The sequence below is a fragment of the Balaenoptera musculus genome, chromosome 2 (genome assembly GCF_009873245.2).
Source record: "Balaenoptera musculus isolate JJ_BM4_2016_0621 chromosome 2, mBalMus1.pri.v3, whole genome shotgun sequence".
In the NCBI taxonomy this organism is placed as follows: Eukaryota; Metazoa; Chordata; class Mammalia; order Artiodactyla; family Balaenopteridae; genus Balaenoptera; species Balaenoptera musculus.
Genome location: NC_045786.1, coordinates 82,327,837 through 82,343,211, shown reverse-complemented (window position 1 = coordinate 82,343,211; position 15,375 = coordinate 82,327,837). Strand labels below are relative to the sequence as shown.

Below are 15,375 nucleotides of genomic sequence, written 5' to 3'. Positions count from 1 at the left end.
CATTTACCTAGCATCTGGACCAAGAAACAGAACATTACCATCACTGCAGAAGCCTCTCTTATGCCACCTGTCAGTGGCTACCCTTATCCCCACCCACCCAAGGGAACCACCAACAGAATAGATTTGTTTTTGTAGTTTATATAAACGGAACCATACAGTCTGAAGTCTTTTATGTCTGGCTTCTTGTACTCAACCTTATGTTTATGAGAGTCATGTATATTATTGTGTGTAGTTGTAATTCGTTTATTCTCATTGCTATATGGTGATCTATTATGTGAACATAGCATAATTTACTGATCTGTTTTATTTACTTTTAGGATTATCCTTTATTTATTGGATATGATGCTGTTTTCCATGTATATAGGAATATACATTTTCCTGTTAAAACAAATTTAAGTAAAGTATCACTTTCAGTTAAATAATTAAATTAAAACATTACACAGTAGACAAGGTAGAGCAGAGTTGCAGCAGCTTGTGAAGGGGTTACATGAAAGACTGAAGTTTGGGGAGTACTGACTGATATTATTGTTTCCCAAACTAGTATTCTGCAGAATACTAATGCTGAGTTTTTAGACAGAGTGATTTAGGCAAGTATATCCTTAGTGTCAGAAATTGTCCTTAAGAATATCATGTTTCAATTTTTCTCATTCTTTGTTGACCAAGCATCCTTCTAATCTCTATATATCAAGTGAGACTTATTACGAAACAGTATTTTATATTTCTTTTTTTTTATTTCCTAGAAGGTACGGTAACCAACATTATTATATAGGGACAGGATTTTTTCCCCTTCAATTAGTTAAACCATTTAGTTTTACTTAAAATACAAGTTTCTGCCCAGCTTGCCAATATCACCAGTTAAATACCTGAAATACCTAGGTGCTTTGCTAGGAATAATATGGAGTTCCTTTCCTGGAGGAGCAAATCTGTATTATTCATTCCATCATTCAGCAGATATTTACTGAGCACTTATTACGGGCTGGGTTACTGTGGTTCTAAGTGCTGGGGCTAAATCATTGAACAGACAAAAATCTTTGCTTCATGGAGCTTATATTTTAACAGGGAGGTGGGATAGGTGAGACAGACAATAAATCTTAAAATGTGTATCTGCTGTTGATAAGTGCTATGGAGATGGTTGTGTCAAGTGTGTATGTTGGGGTGAGCATTGAAAATTTTAATCCATGAAGGCTTCATGGAGAAGTTATTCCTGAGCTAATCTTGAGATAAGGGAAATGAGTGATGCAGTTATCTGAGGGAAGAGGGTTCCAGAAAGAGGGGACAGTAGGAGCAGAGGTAATTAGGCAGGCGCATACCTGCATAAACCAGTAATTACAAGGGAGCCAAGGGTGGAGTGGAGAAAAGGGGAGTAAGTTAGTAACTAGTGATGAGGAAGTTGAAGTAATAGGATTGGAGAGAGGGGCCACGCATCAGGCCATGGGAAGGCCTTTAGGTAAGAACTTAAGCTTTTGTTTGAGTGAAGGAGGACGTGAACAGCATGCTTTAGTGTAGAGTTGGTATTGTTCACAGGTGATGATGTAGAAGGCAGCACAGCAAAACAGCTAAGAGCATAGATGTGAGCCAGATTGCCTGAATTTGAATTCTGGCTCCACTTGGCAACTGTAACCTTGGGTAGGTTACTTAACCTCTTTGGGCCTGTTTCCCCATCTATAAAATGAGGATAATAATGCCTGTTTTATAGGAGTATAGTGAGGATCTAGTGAGAGTCAATGAGAATAAAACATTTAGAATAGCACCTGGCACATAGTAAATGCTGTATGTGTTTGTTAAATAAGCTGTATGTGTTTGTTAAATAAGCATTTTGGTATTTGGTTTGTGTTTGTTAAATAAGCTGTATGTGTTTGTTAAATAAGCATTTTGGTATTTGGTTAACTATTAATTATCTCTATAGGTATAAGAGAACTGAAATATAAAGTGTTACCCAGGTGCTCCCCCCCCCACCAATTATTTATATTTGGCTGAGACATACTCAGATGACTTCCTGTGTTTTCATTTTTGGCCCTTTTTTTTTTTACATAAAGGGTCAACTGAGTCTATTTCTTTCAGTCTCTAATAATTACTAAAATACATCCCAATATTACGCAGTGGTAAAGGTGTTAAACACTTTAGGCTATATACTATCTTAACATACAGTCTGACCTTAGAAAGGAAGCTGTCTTAAAGTTTGCTATGGTATGGGGAAATTTCCTGGCAGTCCAGTGGTTAGGACTTCAAGCTGTCACTGATGAGGGCCCTGGTTCGATCCCTGGTCCGATCCCTGGTCAGGGAACTAAAATCCCACAAGCCCCGCAACATGGCCCAAAAAAAAAAAAAAAAAAAGTTTGCTACGGTATGATAAAGACTGAAGAACAAAACTCAGTGTCTTATATTAGTATGTTAGGACCTCTCATCTACTTTTGCCCCAATACAAATGTTAATACATTTCAGAGTCACTGCTAGTTGGATTGAAGCAAACCTCCCAGATGATTCTAAAGACACATGGAAGAAGAGAGGGAATGTGGATTATGTGGTACTTCTTGACTGGTTTAGTACTGCAAAAGATTTACAACTTGGAACAACTCTACGGAGTCTGAAAGATGCACTTTTCAAGGTTAGCAAGTTTCCTTGTTAGTTTACTGTAATTGCAAGCCTTCTCTGGTTGTTAGAAAGATATGTCGACTAGTTGATTATCTTAAGGACATGAAGATCCGACATGCTTTGGTTGTAGACTTTTAAAAAATTCAGATTTAAAAGACCAGTTTTGACTCACCCAATAACAATAAACTGATCTTTATAAAGTAGGATATTAGAATTTTCCAAAACATAAATTGTCTGGAAAAAAGTGTAATTTTTTGTTATGAAACATAAAGGCAAAGGAAAAAGTCACTAAGGAAGAAGAAATTGATAGATTTGACTTAATAAAATAAAAACTTAGGTGTGCAAAAAAATACCAGATTTGAAGGCAGAAGACAAAAAAAAATATTTGCAACAAATATGGCAGTGATTTAGAACACCTAAAATCTGAAGAGCTTTTGCAAATAAATAAGAAAATTACTTAAGATAAAATGTTGAAATAAGCAGTGGACACAGATAGACGTGAACACAAGAAGATATGCAAGTGACAAAAACATAAAAATGTCAACTTGACTAGTAATCAGAGAAATGCAAATTGAAACAGTAAATGCCACTTTCATGATGAAATTAAAGATAAAAAATAATACTCGGTTTAATTTGTTAAATTATTAAACAATAATAGCACTGAATGCTGGTGAGCATGGGTAAGTATAAAACTCAGTCTGCTGGTAAGAGGGTCAATTGATGGAACATTGCCCTCCAGGAGAGTAATCTTAAAAGCCTTGAAACAAATCATGCTTCAAAGTAAGGAATCTAGAAATATACCCAGATATAGGCCAACATATGAGATTGCCAATATTCAACTACAGTTAAGTCCCCTACATACGAACGAGTTCCGTTCCAAGAGTGTGTTCGTAAGTCCAATTTGTTCGTAAGTCCAACAAAGTTAGCCTAGGTACCAACTAATACAATTGGCTATATAGTACTGTATTTTATTAGGTTTATAATACTTTTCACGCAAGTATTACATACAAAACAAACACAAAAAAATAAAACATTTTTAATCTTACAGTACAGTACCTTGAAAAGTACAGTAGTATAGTACAACAGCTGGCATACAGGGGCTGGCATCGAGTGAACAGGCAAGAAGAGTTACTGACTGGAGGAGGGAGAGGAGGTGGGAGATGGGAGAGCTGAAGAATCGTCAGCAATAGGAGACAGAGGGCAAGATGCAGTTTCACTCACGCCTGACTTTGATGGAACGCACGTTCGCATCTTTGAAAGTTCGCAACTTGAAGGTTCGTGTGTAGAGGATTTGACCTGAAAAAGTGGCAGCTTCATAAAGTTACCTGAAAGTTTAGTGTATGATAAAGATGATATAACAGATCAGTGAGGAAAAGATGGATTGAAATAACTGGTTTGAGGACAGCTGGCTAGCCAGCAAGTAAAAGAAAGGGGATCCCTACCTTATTTCTTAGACCACACTAGATTCCAAATGGGTAAAAGATATAAATATGTTGATTCAAACAAGGAACTACTAGGAAAAAGCATTGATAAGTGTTTTTATTACCTTGATCCTGAACCAAGAGGCTAATATTTTTGACCGTGTTAAAAACACCACAAATAAAGTAAAAAGTCAATTAAGGGAAAATATTTGTAACAAATATGACAAAGACCTATTTTCCTTAATATTCAGAGTACATTCACTGTTTACCAAGAAAATAGCAAATTCTATAGAAAAATGGGCAAAAGATGAGATTAGTTAAGCCATAGACTATAAAGGGTTAATAAACATATTAAAATATGTTCAGCTTCACAAATAAATACTAACTAAAACAACCTGGGCTTCCCTGGAAGCGCAGTGGTTAAGAATCTGCCTGCCAATGTAGGGGACACAGGTTCAAGCCCTGGTCCAGGAAGATCGCACATGCCGCAGAGCAACTAAGCCCATACGCCACAACTACTGAGCCTGTGCTCTAGAGCCCACAAGCCACAACTGCTGAGCCCACGTGCCACAACTACTGAATCTCACGCACCTAGAGCCCGTGCTCCACAACAAGAGAAGCCACCGCAATGAGAAGCCCGCGCACCGCAACGAAGAGTAGCCCCCGCTCGCTGCAACCAGAGAAAGCCCGCACACAGCAACGAAGATCCAACACAGCCAAAATAAATAAATTAATTAATAAAATAAAATAAAACAACGCACTTTATGTCCACCAGTTTGATAAAAATTATAAAGACTTATAACAGGCATTCTCATACACTGTTGGTAAATGTGTAAATTGGTATTGTCTTTTTGAAGGGCAGTTTGGTGGCATCTACCAAACTTTTAAGCCAAAAGTTCTCCTAGGAAATTATTTTACAGAATACACATATTTTTAAAAGATCATTTCAAAGATTAGCAATATACATTAAAAGCCTTAAAATGTTCATGACCCTTGGCTTAGCAGCTCCACTTGGGGGGATTTTCCCTAGTAGAGTTGATTGGGTATGTACATGTATGAGGATCTTTAGTTTTTATCTCAGCATTGTTTATAATTAAATAGGAAAAATAATAATTGTTCAAATGATTGATTCAGTTTTGGCGTGTGTGTGTATGTCTGTTTAAAATACAATATTATCTGTTCATTACAGATGATGAGATAGTTCTTTATTAATAACAGATGTTCATGTAAGAGAAAAGCAGCATAAGTTTCATTGTTTTATAAAAATAAAATTTAAAAAGAAGTATGTCTATGTAGAAAACTGTAAAAATAAACTCTAAAATGTTAAAGTGGTACCTCTGGGTGATGAGGTTATAGAAAATTTTTATTGTGTTATTAAGTTGTTTTCCTGTTTTTCTTCTAAGATCATGGATTACTCGTGTGGTTTTAAAAACCTGATCTATCTGTTTGTTTCACTTAATGCTGAATTTTGAATTCAGCTCTCTCTTTGTTTTAATCATTTAGAAGATGAATCTTTAAAGAGCAATTTTAATATTCAGTTTTGTTGTGTTTTTAGCTGTCAAGAGGCTGCCTCCATGTTAAACATACCATTTCCTTATTTTATAGTGGGAAAGTAAAACTGTCCTGCACAATGAGCCTTTGGTTTTAGAAGGAGGCTATGAAAATTGGCTCCTTTGTTACCCACAGTATACAACAAATGCTAAAGTCACTCCACCCCCACGAGGCAAGAATGAAGAGGTGTCTGTCTCATGTATGTATGTGAAATTTTTTGTTTAAAATTGCTTCGGTAAAATAAACTTTATTTATGTTCTCAGGGTAATGTTCTTGGTTGTGTGTGCGTTTGTCCTGTCAGAGAGCAGTTTGCTTTTAGGCATAAAAATACAAGATGTCCCCATCCTGGAAGTTAATGTTTATTAATTCTTTAAGGCTGTTGTGGCTGTCACCTCTTAGTTTACATTTAACTATCACATATAACATGCATGAGATATGAAGTACTGTTTATGGGGTTTGCTGTTCTTTCAAAAATATTTTTATTCTTTTGGGGATTTTAGTGGATTTTACTTACCCGTCACTGGAAGAATCAGTTCCTTCTAAACCTACTGCCCAGATCACACCTCCTACAGAAGTCAATGAAAACATAGAAGTGATAAACAATCAAGATGAGAGAGTGGGACCACTGAATATATCAACTCCAGTTGAACCAATTGCTGCTTCTAAATCTGATGTTTCACCCATAATTCAGCCAGTGCCTATTATAAAGAATGTTCCACAGGTATGTTCTTGATTTTCTTTTAACTTTATTGTCTCTTTTTTTTAATATTATATTAAATATATAGTATAGAAATATGTATCTAGCATATATATGCCTTCAATATTTTAGAAAGAAAAATATTGAGAAATATCTATATGTTTTGGTACCTTTTTTGCTATAAAAAATTTTCATTATAATTGTCTTACTGCCACAGCAATATTAGAATAACTAATTGGAAGGATTTTAAACCCAGCTGGGTCCATTTAGTACAGGCAGTACTAATGAAAGACAGTATTAGCACAGTGAAGTTGAACAACACTTTCAGGTGTTTTTTATTATAATTTAATTCATAGTATTTTCCCAAATAATTTGGCTTATAGATGATAGATATGTGATGTCAATATTTTGGTTTTGAAATAGTACTTGAGTTCCATTTCCTTAGAATTTGACACATAAATAACAGACATGTTTTAACAATAATTATTTAGAAGAGTTTAAATAAAAGGTGTTACAATAGGGGGCTTTCCTGGTGGCGCAGTGATTAAGAATCTGCCTGCCAGTGCAGGGGACACGGGTTCGAGCCCTGGTCCGGGAAGATCCCACATGCCATGGAGCAACTAAGCCCGTGCGCCACAACTACTGAAGCCCGCGCGCCTAGAGCCTGTGCTCCCAACAAGAGAAGCCACCACAGTGAGAAGCCCACGCACTGCAATGAAGAGTAGTCCCCGCTCGCCGCAACTAGAGAAAGTCTACACGCAGCAACGAAGACCCAACGCAGCCAAAAATAAAATAAATAAATAAATTTATTTTTTAAAAAAAGATGTTACAATAAAAAACTTGTAGCATCTTTCTCTTCATTAGATTTTACTTAAAGGTAGGTTAACTGATTCTTTCCTGTGTGTTTTCCAACAAGATTTTTTAGCATTTACTTTTAATTTTTTTTCCTCAGATATATTTAAATAGTATTTCACATTTGAAGTGGATGACATCTGGTTTGTGGAGCAGGCTCTGATTAGAAAATTAGTCATTTTTTTGTTATAAAATGAAGTGGTTCATTTCTTCATTTTTTACGGCCTGCTTCTAATATTTCTGATTAAATCTTAAGACTAAATAGTATTTGAATAAATTATTCTTAAAATGGAAATTTAAGAAATTTTAAAAAGAGCTTATGATATTGCACTTCCTTTCAACTTAATCAACATGCTATTTGCACCCTAATCCCTTTGTGACTTTCTGAGATATGTACAATTTATCAAACACATTTTGAGGATTTCCTATATGAAACAAAACATGAAGGTTTACAAATATGGGTAAGCCATGGATTCTGTCTGATGTTTAGGAGAGACATGGACAAAATCAGCCACAGCATAATGCAGAATATCCTAAATGTTTTTAATAGTCACTAGAGCACACAGCAAGGAGAGAAATTCTGACTGAGAGTGGGTATCATCAGGGGGTCTTCATGGAGGAGGTAGTATTTTTATCTGAGTTTTAAGGATTGAGTAGGATTTGAGAAACAAGTGGAAAATTGTATGACTGAAGGCACAAATTATGTTCTGGGGTCAGTGAGTAGTTTTGACATGCTTGGGCACAGCTCTCAGTTGGAGACAGGTGAGTGTGATAGTAGATAAGATTGGAAAAGTGGACAGAAGTCATCAAGAGAGACTTGGATCTCTTTTGGAATTTTATCCTGGAGGCAAAAGGAAACTTAAAGAATTTTAAACTTGAAAGTAACAAGATCATAGCTATGCTTTTAATATGAGTGGAAAATGGATTATTGCCAAAATATGGATGAAAACATTTATTTTGGTCTTGTTCACCTTTTATTAACCTCATTCTCATAGTGGTTCTTCCCACTTCATTCTCAAATAAATTTAGAAAAGGGGGTGGGGAATGGTTTTGTTTTTATTTTAAGTGAAGAGGCAAAAAGAGAAGTAAGGAGCAAAGGAATGATTCCTTCTTCCTATGGTAGTGTTTCTAATGGAAAAACATAGTTCATTTTGTAAGAACACTACACAGGTTGTTACTGGCAGATATTCTCATTTTTGTTTCAGTGAACTTCATTCTCAAGAAATGATGTTAGGGTCACTTTTAACAATTTTGTATGGTTAGTATGTTGTTAAATTGAGGTAATTACTCAATTTGTCATTAGTATCTTATCTCTTATGAAAGTTGTTACGAATATTTTATTCATTTGCCCTGCAACATTTATTTACTAAGTGTCAGGCACAATCTCTACCCTCCTGGAGCTTATGTGCTCAGAGGGAGGAAAGATTTTAAACAGACAATTATAGTTGTTTAATCAGAATCCCAGTAAGTACTATGAGGGAAAAGAATAGGGTATTATGAGGGCATGTATCAGGGGACTTGGCTAGTCTTAGGGATCAGGGAAGTGTTTAAGGAAGAGATATTTAAGCCAAGATCTAATGTTGTGGTGGGGATTATCTAGATGAACAGCTGGTATAAAGACCTGAGTTGGGAAGGAGCATGGCATCTTTGAGGAATTAAGTGGAGGGAGGCAAGTATGGCTGGTGTAACAAGTAGTATGAGATAAGATTGGGGAGATAGGCAGAAGTGAGACCACACAGGCATGGCAAAGATTTTAGATGTAATCTAAGTACAGTGAGTGGCTATTTAAAATAAGGTTTTAAGTCGGTGGTCGGATTTGTGCTTTAAAATGATTAGTCTGGTAACAGTGTGGAGAAATAAATTTTCTGGTTTGAGCAGCTATTTGCACAGTGGTCACACCCATGTGTTTGTGGGGCGAAATCATGAATTCACTTTTGGCCGTTTTAGGTTTGTGGTATATGTGAGACACTCACATGAAGATATTGAATAGGCAGTTGGTTATGTAGAAATGGAACTTTAGGTATGCCCAGGTCTGGGTTTTATGTTTTAGAGTGAACTCTTCATATACAGAACATATCAGGGTATTGAAAGTGTGGAATCAAGAGGACGTAAGTGCCAAGTGCCTTCTGAGAAATCTTGACATTGGATAATTTACAAGTAGATGTTTTGGTAGATGCTGTCTCTACACAGTGATGGTTCTTTTATCACAACTTGATATCAAGAACTGAGATTACTGTGTTCCTGGATTTTGACAAAAGTATGTTTTTCTCTGTTTTTGTTGATATAGATTGATCGTACTAAAAAACCGGCAGTCAAATTGCCTGAAGGTTATAGAATAAGATCTGAAAGTACAGATCATGAGCAACAGTCTCCTCAGAATGGAAAAGTTGTTCCTGATCGGTCCACAAAACCGGTGTTTCCCCCGCCAACGGCCATGTTAACAGATGAAGAAAAAGCTCGTATTCATGCGGAAACTGCTCTTCTAATGGAGAAAAACAAACAAGAAAAAGAACTTAGAGAAAGGCAGCAAGAGGAACAGAAAGAGAAACTGAGGAAAGAAGAAGAAGAACAAAAAGACAGAAAGAAACAAGAAGCTGAAGAAAATGAAATCACAGAGAAGCAACAAAAAGCAAAAGAACAAATGGAAAAGAAAGAAAGTGAACAGGCCAAGAAAGAAGATAAAGAAACCTCAGCAAAGAAGGGCAGAGAAATAACAGGAGTAAAAAGACAAAGTAAAAGTGAACATGAAACTACTGATGCCAAGAAATCTGTGGAAGATAGGGAGAAAAGGTGTCCAACCCCAGAAGTGCAGAAAAAGTCAACGGGGGATGTGCCCCATGCCTCTGTGGCAGGAGATTTGAGTTCAGGCAAGGTAAGCAGAAACACACAGTACAGGTTGCCAACTAAGTGTAATAAAATGTACATAAAAAGATGACACCAGTAGCATTCCATAAACAGGGCAGGCATTTTAAGTAATTTTCTTAGGAGATGATAGATTTGTACTGATCCACCTACATTTGCTTACCTACTCTTATTTGATTGGTTGGGAATGGAATTGCTTTTTGTGTCTATGAAATGCAACATATTTTCGATAATTGAGATAAATAGCTACGTTTTTCTTTTTTTTTAATAAATTTTTATATTTATTTTTGGCTGCATTGGGTCTTCGTTGCTGCACGTGGGCTTTTCTCTAGTTGCAGCGAGCGGGGGCTACTCTTCGTTGCTGTGCTCGGGCTTCTCATTTTGGTGGCTTCTCTTGTTGCGGAGCACGGGCTCTAGGCGCAAGGGCTTCAGTAGTTGTGGCACGTGGGCTCAGTAGTTGTGGCTCACGGGCTCTAGAGCACAGGCTCAGCAGTTGTGGCGCATGGGCTTAGTTGCTCCACGGCATGTGGAATCTTCCCAGACCAGGGCGCAAACCCATGTCCCCTGCATTGGCAGGCGGATTCTTAACCACTGCTCCACCAGGGAAGTTCTACATTCTTTATTTTTATTCTTGATGTATGATCATCAGAAGACTAGAATGAAATATAATCTGATCTCCGAATGGAGGAATTTGCTGCCAAATATTTATATAATGAAGTTTGTCTTTGCTTAGAATATGTCCAAAATCAGTGACATGTGAATGAACCAACATTTATCTTTGTGTATAATGACTTTTTTTTGTCAGGTCTATGTCGGGTCTATGTCATTTTGTTTGTTGATTCATCTAGTCAATAATATTGGCAGTAACCCCATTAATGTTGCATTTTTCTGCCCTTGGCTATTCCCCAACATTGATTTTCATAATTTTGGAGGAGATTTTTTTTCTTTTTCTTTTTCTTTTTTTTTTTTTTTTTGGCTGTCCCGTGCAGCTTTCAGGATCTCAGTTCCCAGACCAGGGATTGAACCTGGCCACAGCAGTGAAAGCACCGGATCCTAACCACTAGACCACCAGGGAAGTCCCCTGGAGGAGATTTTTTTTTTAACCTAATAATATCGTGTATGCTTTTCATGGGCTTTTTTTTTGCCTTTTTTTATTTTGTTGCTGTTGTTGTCTATTATGCAATTAACAATGCCTTTCCCTTTTGAACACTAAACTAAATAAGTGTTTTGGGTTTTTTTTAATCCTACTTTGTTTTTATTTTTTTCCTTCTAGTTATATTGCGATATAATTGACATACAGCACTGTATAAGTTTAAGGTGTACAGCATAATGATTTGACTTACATACATCATGAAATGATTATCACAGTAAATTTAATGAACACCCATCATCTCACAGAGATACAAAATTAAAGAAACTAAAAAAAAAAATTGTGTGATAAGAACTCTTAGGATTTACTTTCTTAACATCTTTCATATGTAACATACAGCAGTGTTGAGTATATTTGTCATGTCGTACATTACATCCCCAGTACTTACTTACCTTATAACTGGAAGTTTGTACCTTACAACTACCTTCATCCAGTTCCCCCTACTCCCACCTCCCACCTCTGATAACCACAAATCTGATCTTTTTTCCTATGTGTGTGTTTGTTTTTGAAGTATAAATGATTTATAACACTCTGTTAGTTCCTGTTACACAACATAACGATTTGGTATTTCTATACATTTCAAAATGATCACCATAATGTCTAGTTACGATATGTCACCATAGGAGGATACATAGCTATTGACTATATTCCCCACACTGTGTATATTTCATCCCTGTGACATTTATTTTGCAACTGAAAGTTTATACCTCTTAATCTCCCTCACCTATTTCTTTCCTCCCCACACTGTCCTCCCCTATGGCAACCACCTGTTTGTTCTCTGTATCTATAACTGTTTCTGTTTTATGTTTGTTCATTTGTTTTTTAGATCCTACATGTAAGCAAAATCATACAATATTTATCTTTTTGGGGCTGACTTATTTCACTTAGCATACTACCCTCTAGGTCCATCCATGTTGTCACAAATGGCAAGATTTCATTCTTTTTTTTATTTTAATGGCTGACTAATGGGCACCTGGGTTGCTTCCATATCTTGGCTATTGTAAATAATGCTGCAATGAATATAGGGGTACATATATCTTTTCTAATTACTGTTTTGGGTTTCTTTGGATAAATAACCAGGAGTGGAATTGCTGGATCATATGGTAGTTCTATTTTTCATTTTTTAAGGAATCTCCATACTGTTTTTCATAGCGACTGTACCAATTTACATTCCCACCAACAGTGTTGTAGTAAGGTTCCTTTTTCTCCACATTCTCACCAATACTTGTTATTTGTGGTCTTTCTGATAATAGCCATTTTGACAGGTGTGAGGTAATATCTCATTGTGGTTTTGATTTGCATTTCCCTGATGATTAGTGATGTTGAGCATCTTTTCACGTGCCTGTTGGCCATCTGTATGTGTTCTTCAGAAAAATGTCTATTCAGATCCTCTGCCCATTTTTAAATCAGGTTTTTTGTTTCTTTGATGTTGAGCTCTCTGAGTTCTTTGTATAATTTGGATATTAACCCCTTATCAGATATTATCATTTGCAAGTATCTTCTCCCATTCAGTAGGTGGCCTTTTCATTTTGTTGATAGTTTCCTTCTCTGTGCAAAAGCTTTTTAATTTGATATAGTCCCATTTGTTTATTTTTGCTTTTGTTTCCTTTGCCTGAGGAGACATATGCAAAAAAATATTACTAAGACCAATGTCAAAGAGTGTTCCGCCTGTGTTTTCTTCTAGAAGTTTTATGGTTTCAGGTCTTACATTTAAGTCTTTAATCCATTTTGAATTTATTTTTGTGCATGTTGTAGGAGACTAGTCTAGTTTGATTCTTCTGCATGTAGCTGTCCAGTTTTTCCAACACCATTTTTGTTTTGTTTTTTTGGGGTTTTTTTGTTTGTTTTACATCTTCTCTCTTGGTTTTTCTGTTTGTTTGGTTGATTTTGGTTTTGGTTTTTTTGGGGCTGCTTCACACAGCTTGCGGGATCTTAGTTCCCCGACGATGGATTGCACCCAGGGCCACTGCAGTGAAAGCATGGAGTCCTGACCATTGGACCACCAGGGAACTCCTGGCTTATTTTTAATATTAATAAAATGTCAGTGCTCTTTGAATGCTGAACTTTATAATGAATACATACTTTGAATTATTTCATCCAATAAAAAAGTGTGGAAAAAAATTACTTGCTTCCTTATGTATCTCAAAGACCTGATCCATCAACAACACCATTTATTGAAGAGGTTGTCTTTTCCCCATTGTATATTCTTCCTCCCTTGTCATAGATTAATTGACCATATAAGTGTGGGTTCATTTCTGGCCTCTCTGTTCTGTTCCATTGATCTGTGTGGCTGTTTTTGTGCCAGTACCATACTGGTTTGATGACTGTAGGTTTGTAGTTGAAGTCAGGGAGCATGATTCCTCCAGTTCTGTTCTTTCCCAAGATTGCTTTGGCTATTTGGGGTCTTTTGTGTTTCTGTAAACATTTTAGATTATTTGTTCTAGTTCTGTGGAAAATGCCATTGGTGTCTTTTTTGTTTTTTTCTTTTTTCTTATTAATACAGTATTTATTTGTCTACCTTCTGTCAAACCCTGAGCCAACCCCTTTCCCCAGGCTGCCTGGGGTGGTACAGGAAAAGGAACATACAGGGCAGACAAGACACAGGAGAAAGAACTATGGGAGGTGGAAACAGCCCCTTCACATGGCGAAGAGGATGAGAAAGGCCACCATCAGGCAAAAGAGTCCCATGGCTTCCGAGAGGGCAAAGCCCAGAATGGTGTAGGAGAAGAGCTGTTGCTTCAAAGAAGGGTTCCTGGCATAACCGATGATGAGGCTCCCAAACACAGTCCCAATCCCAGCCCCAGAGCCAGCCACCCCTACTGTGGCATCCCCAGCTCCAGGGAACTTGGCTGCTGTGTCAGTGTCCCTTGAAATGGCACTGGTTTGGAAGCTGCGGCTAGGAATAAGTGAGGTGGTCAGGGGACTCGGGGCTGCCAAGCTGCTGTGGCTGTCATCTGTCAGCGTCTCTGGTCGTTTCAGCACCACTGCAGACAGTGATCGGCTCATTAGTGGAGAGGTTCTCCTGATCAAGGAGGGGATGGAGACGAACTTGGTGCAAGTGTACATTTTCCAGGGCTGAAGGGCCGTGGCAGGAGAGCTGCTCCCAGTGCAGAGAAGAGAGAGCACCATTGGTGTTCTGATAGAGATTTCGTTGAATCTGTAGATTGCCTTGGGTAGAATGGACATGTTAACAATATTAATTCTTCCAGTCCATGAGCACAGTATTATCTTTTCATCTGTTTGGGTCATCCTCAATTATCTTTCATCGGTGTCTTATAGTTTTCCAAGTACAGGTCTTTTACCTCCTTAGTTAGATTTATTCCTATATATTTTATTCTTTTTTAAAAATATTTATTTATTTTCTCTATTTTTTTAAATTTTTTTTTGCTGCATCGGGTCTTAGTTGCAGCATGTGGGACCTCTCGTTGCAGCGCAGGCTCTTCGTTGTGGTGTTGGCTTCTTCTCTCTAGTTGTGGCGTGCGGGTCTTCTCTCTCTAGTTGTGGCATGAGGGCTCTGTAGTTGTGGTGTGTGGGCTCCAGAGCACATGGGCTCTATAGTTTGTGGCATGCGGGCTCTCTCGTTGAGGCATGCGGGCTCTCTTGTTGAGGCGTGCGAGCTCAGTAGTTGTGACACGCAGGCTTAGTTGCCCTGTGGCATGTGGGATCTTAGTTCCCCGACCAGGGATCGAACCCACGACCCCTGCATTGGAAGGCAGATTCTTTACCATTGGACCACCAGGGAAGTCCCTATTTTATTCTTTTTGATGCAATTGTAAATGGGATTGTTTTCTTAATTTCTTTCTGATAGTTCATTATTAGTGTATACAAATGCAACAGATTTCTGTATATGAGTTTTGTATACTGCAACTTTACCGAATTCATTGATGAGCTCTAGTAGTTTTTTGGTGGCATCTTTAGGATTTTCTATGTATAGTATCATGTCATATTCTAACAAATAAGTTTTTATAATAGCAAGAACAGCTATAGCCCTTTTTACATTTCATATAAATGGAAATATATTTCTGGTAGTGTGAAAATGAATTCTAATGGGAGGTGAAATACTGTCTGTATTGAACATCAATTTCTATACTTCTCAAGCAGCAGTTTATGCATATACCAAAATTAACAATTCATATTAGTGCCACATTTATCCAGGGAACACTTAACCTAGTAACTTTAATTATCAGAGATGTAGGTCCCATGCAAAAGCCTTCTGAACATCCAAAGGTAGGAAAATGAAGCCCATGTTC

At 37.2% G+C, this 15,375-nt stretch overlaps 2 protein-coding genes across 2 annotated transcripts in view; one reads left to right on the top strand and one right to left on the bottom strand.

Moving 5' to 3' along the window:
• USP8 (ubiquitin specific peptidase 8) overlaps positions 1-15,375 on the top strand; it is a 59,090-nt gene that overhangs the window by 29,731 nt on the left and 13,984 nt on the right. Inside the window, exons 8-11 of the mRNA XM_036843187.1 lie at positions 2,443-2,605; positions 5,619-5,763; positions 6,065-6,285; positions 9,401-9,985. Coding sequence (XP_036699082.1) covers positions 2,443-2,605; positions 5,619-5,763; positions 6,065-6,285; positions 9,401-9,985 — 1,114 coding nt within the window. The remainder of the gene's footprint in view (positions 1-2,442; positions 2,606-5,618; positions 5,764-6,064; positions 6,286-9,400; positions 9,986-15,375) is intronic.
• Positions 13,646-14,242, bottom strand: LOC118890389 (ATP synthase F(0) complex subunit C2, mitochondrial-like). The gene has a single exon (XM_036843188.1). It carries the CDS (start codon positions 14,189-14,191, stop codon positions 13,763-13,765), a length of 429 nt encoding a protein of 142 aa, XP_036699083.1. The 5' UTR covers positions 14,192-14,242; the 3' UTR covers positions 13,646-13,762.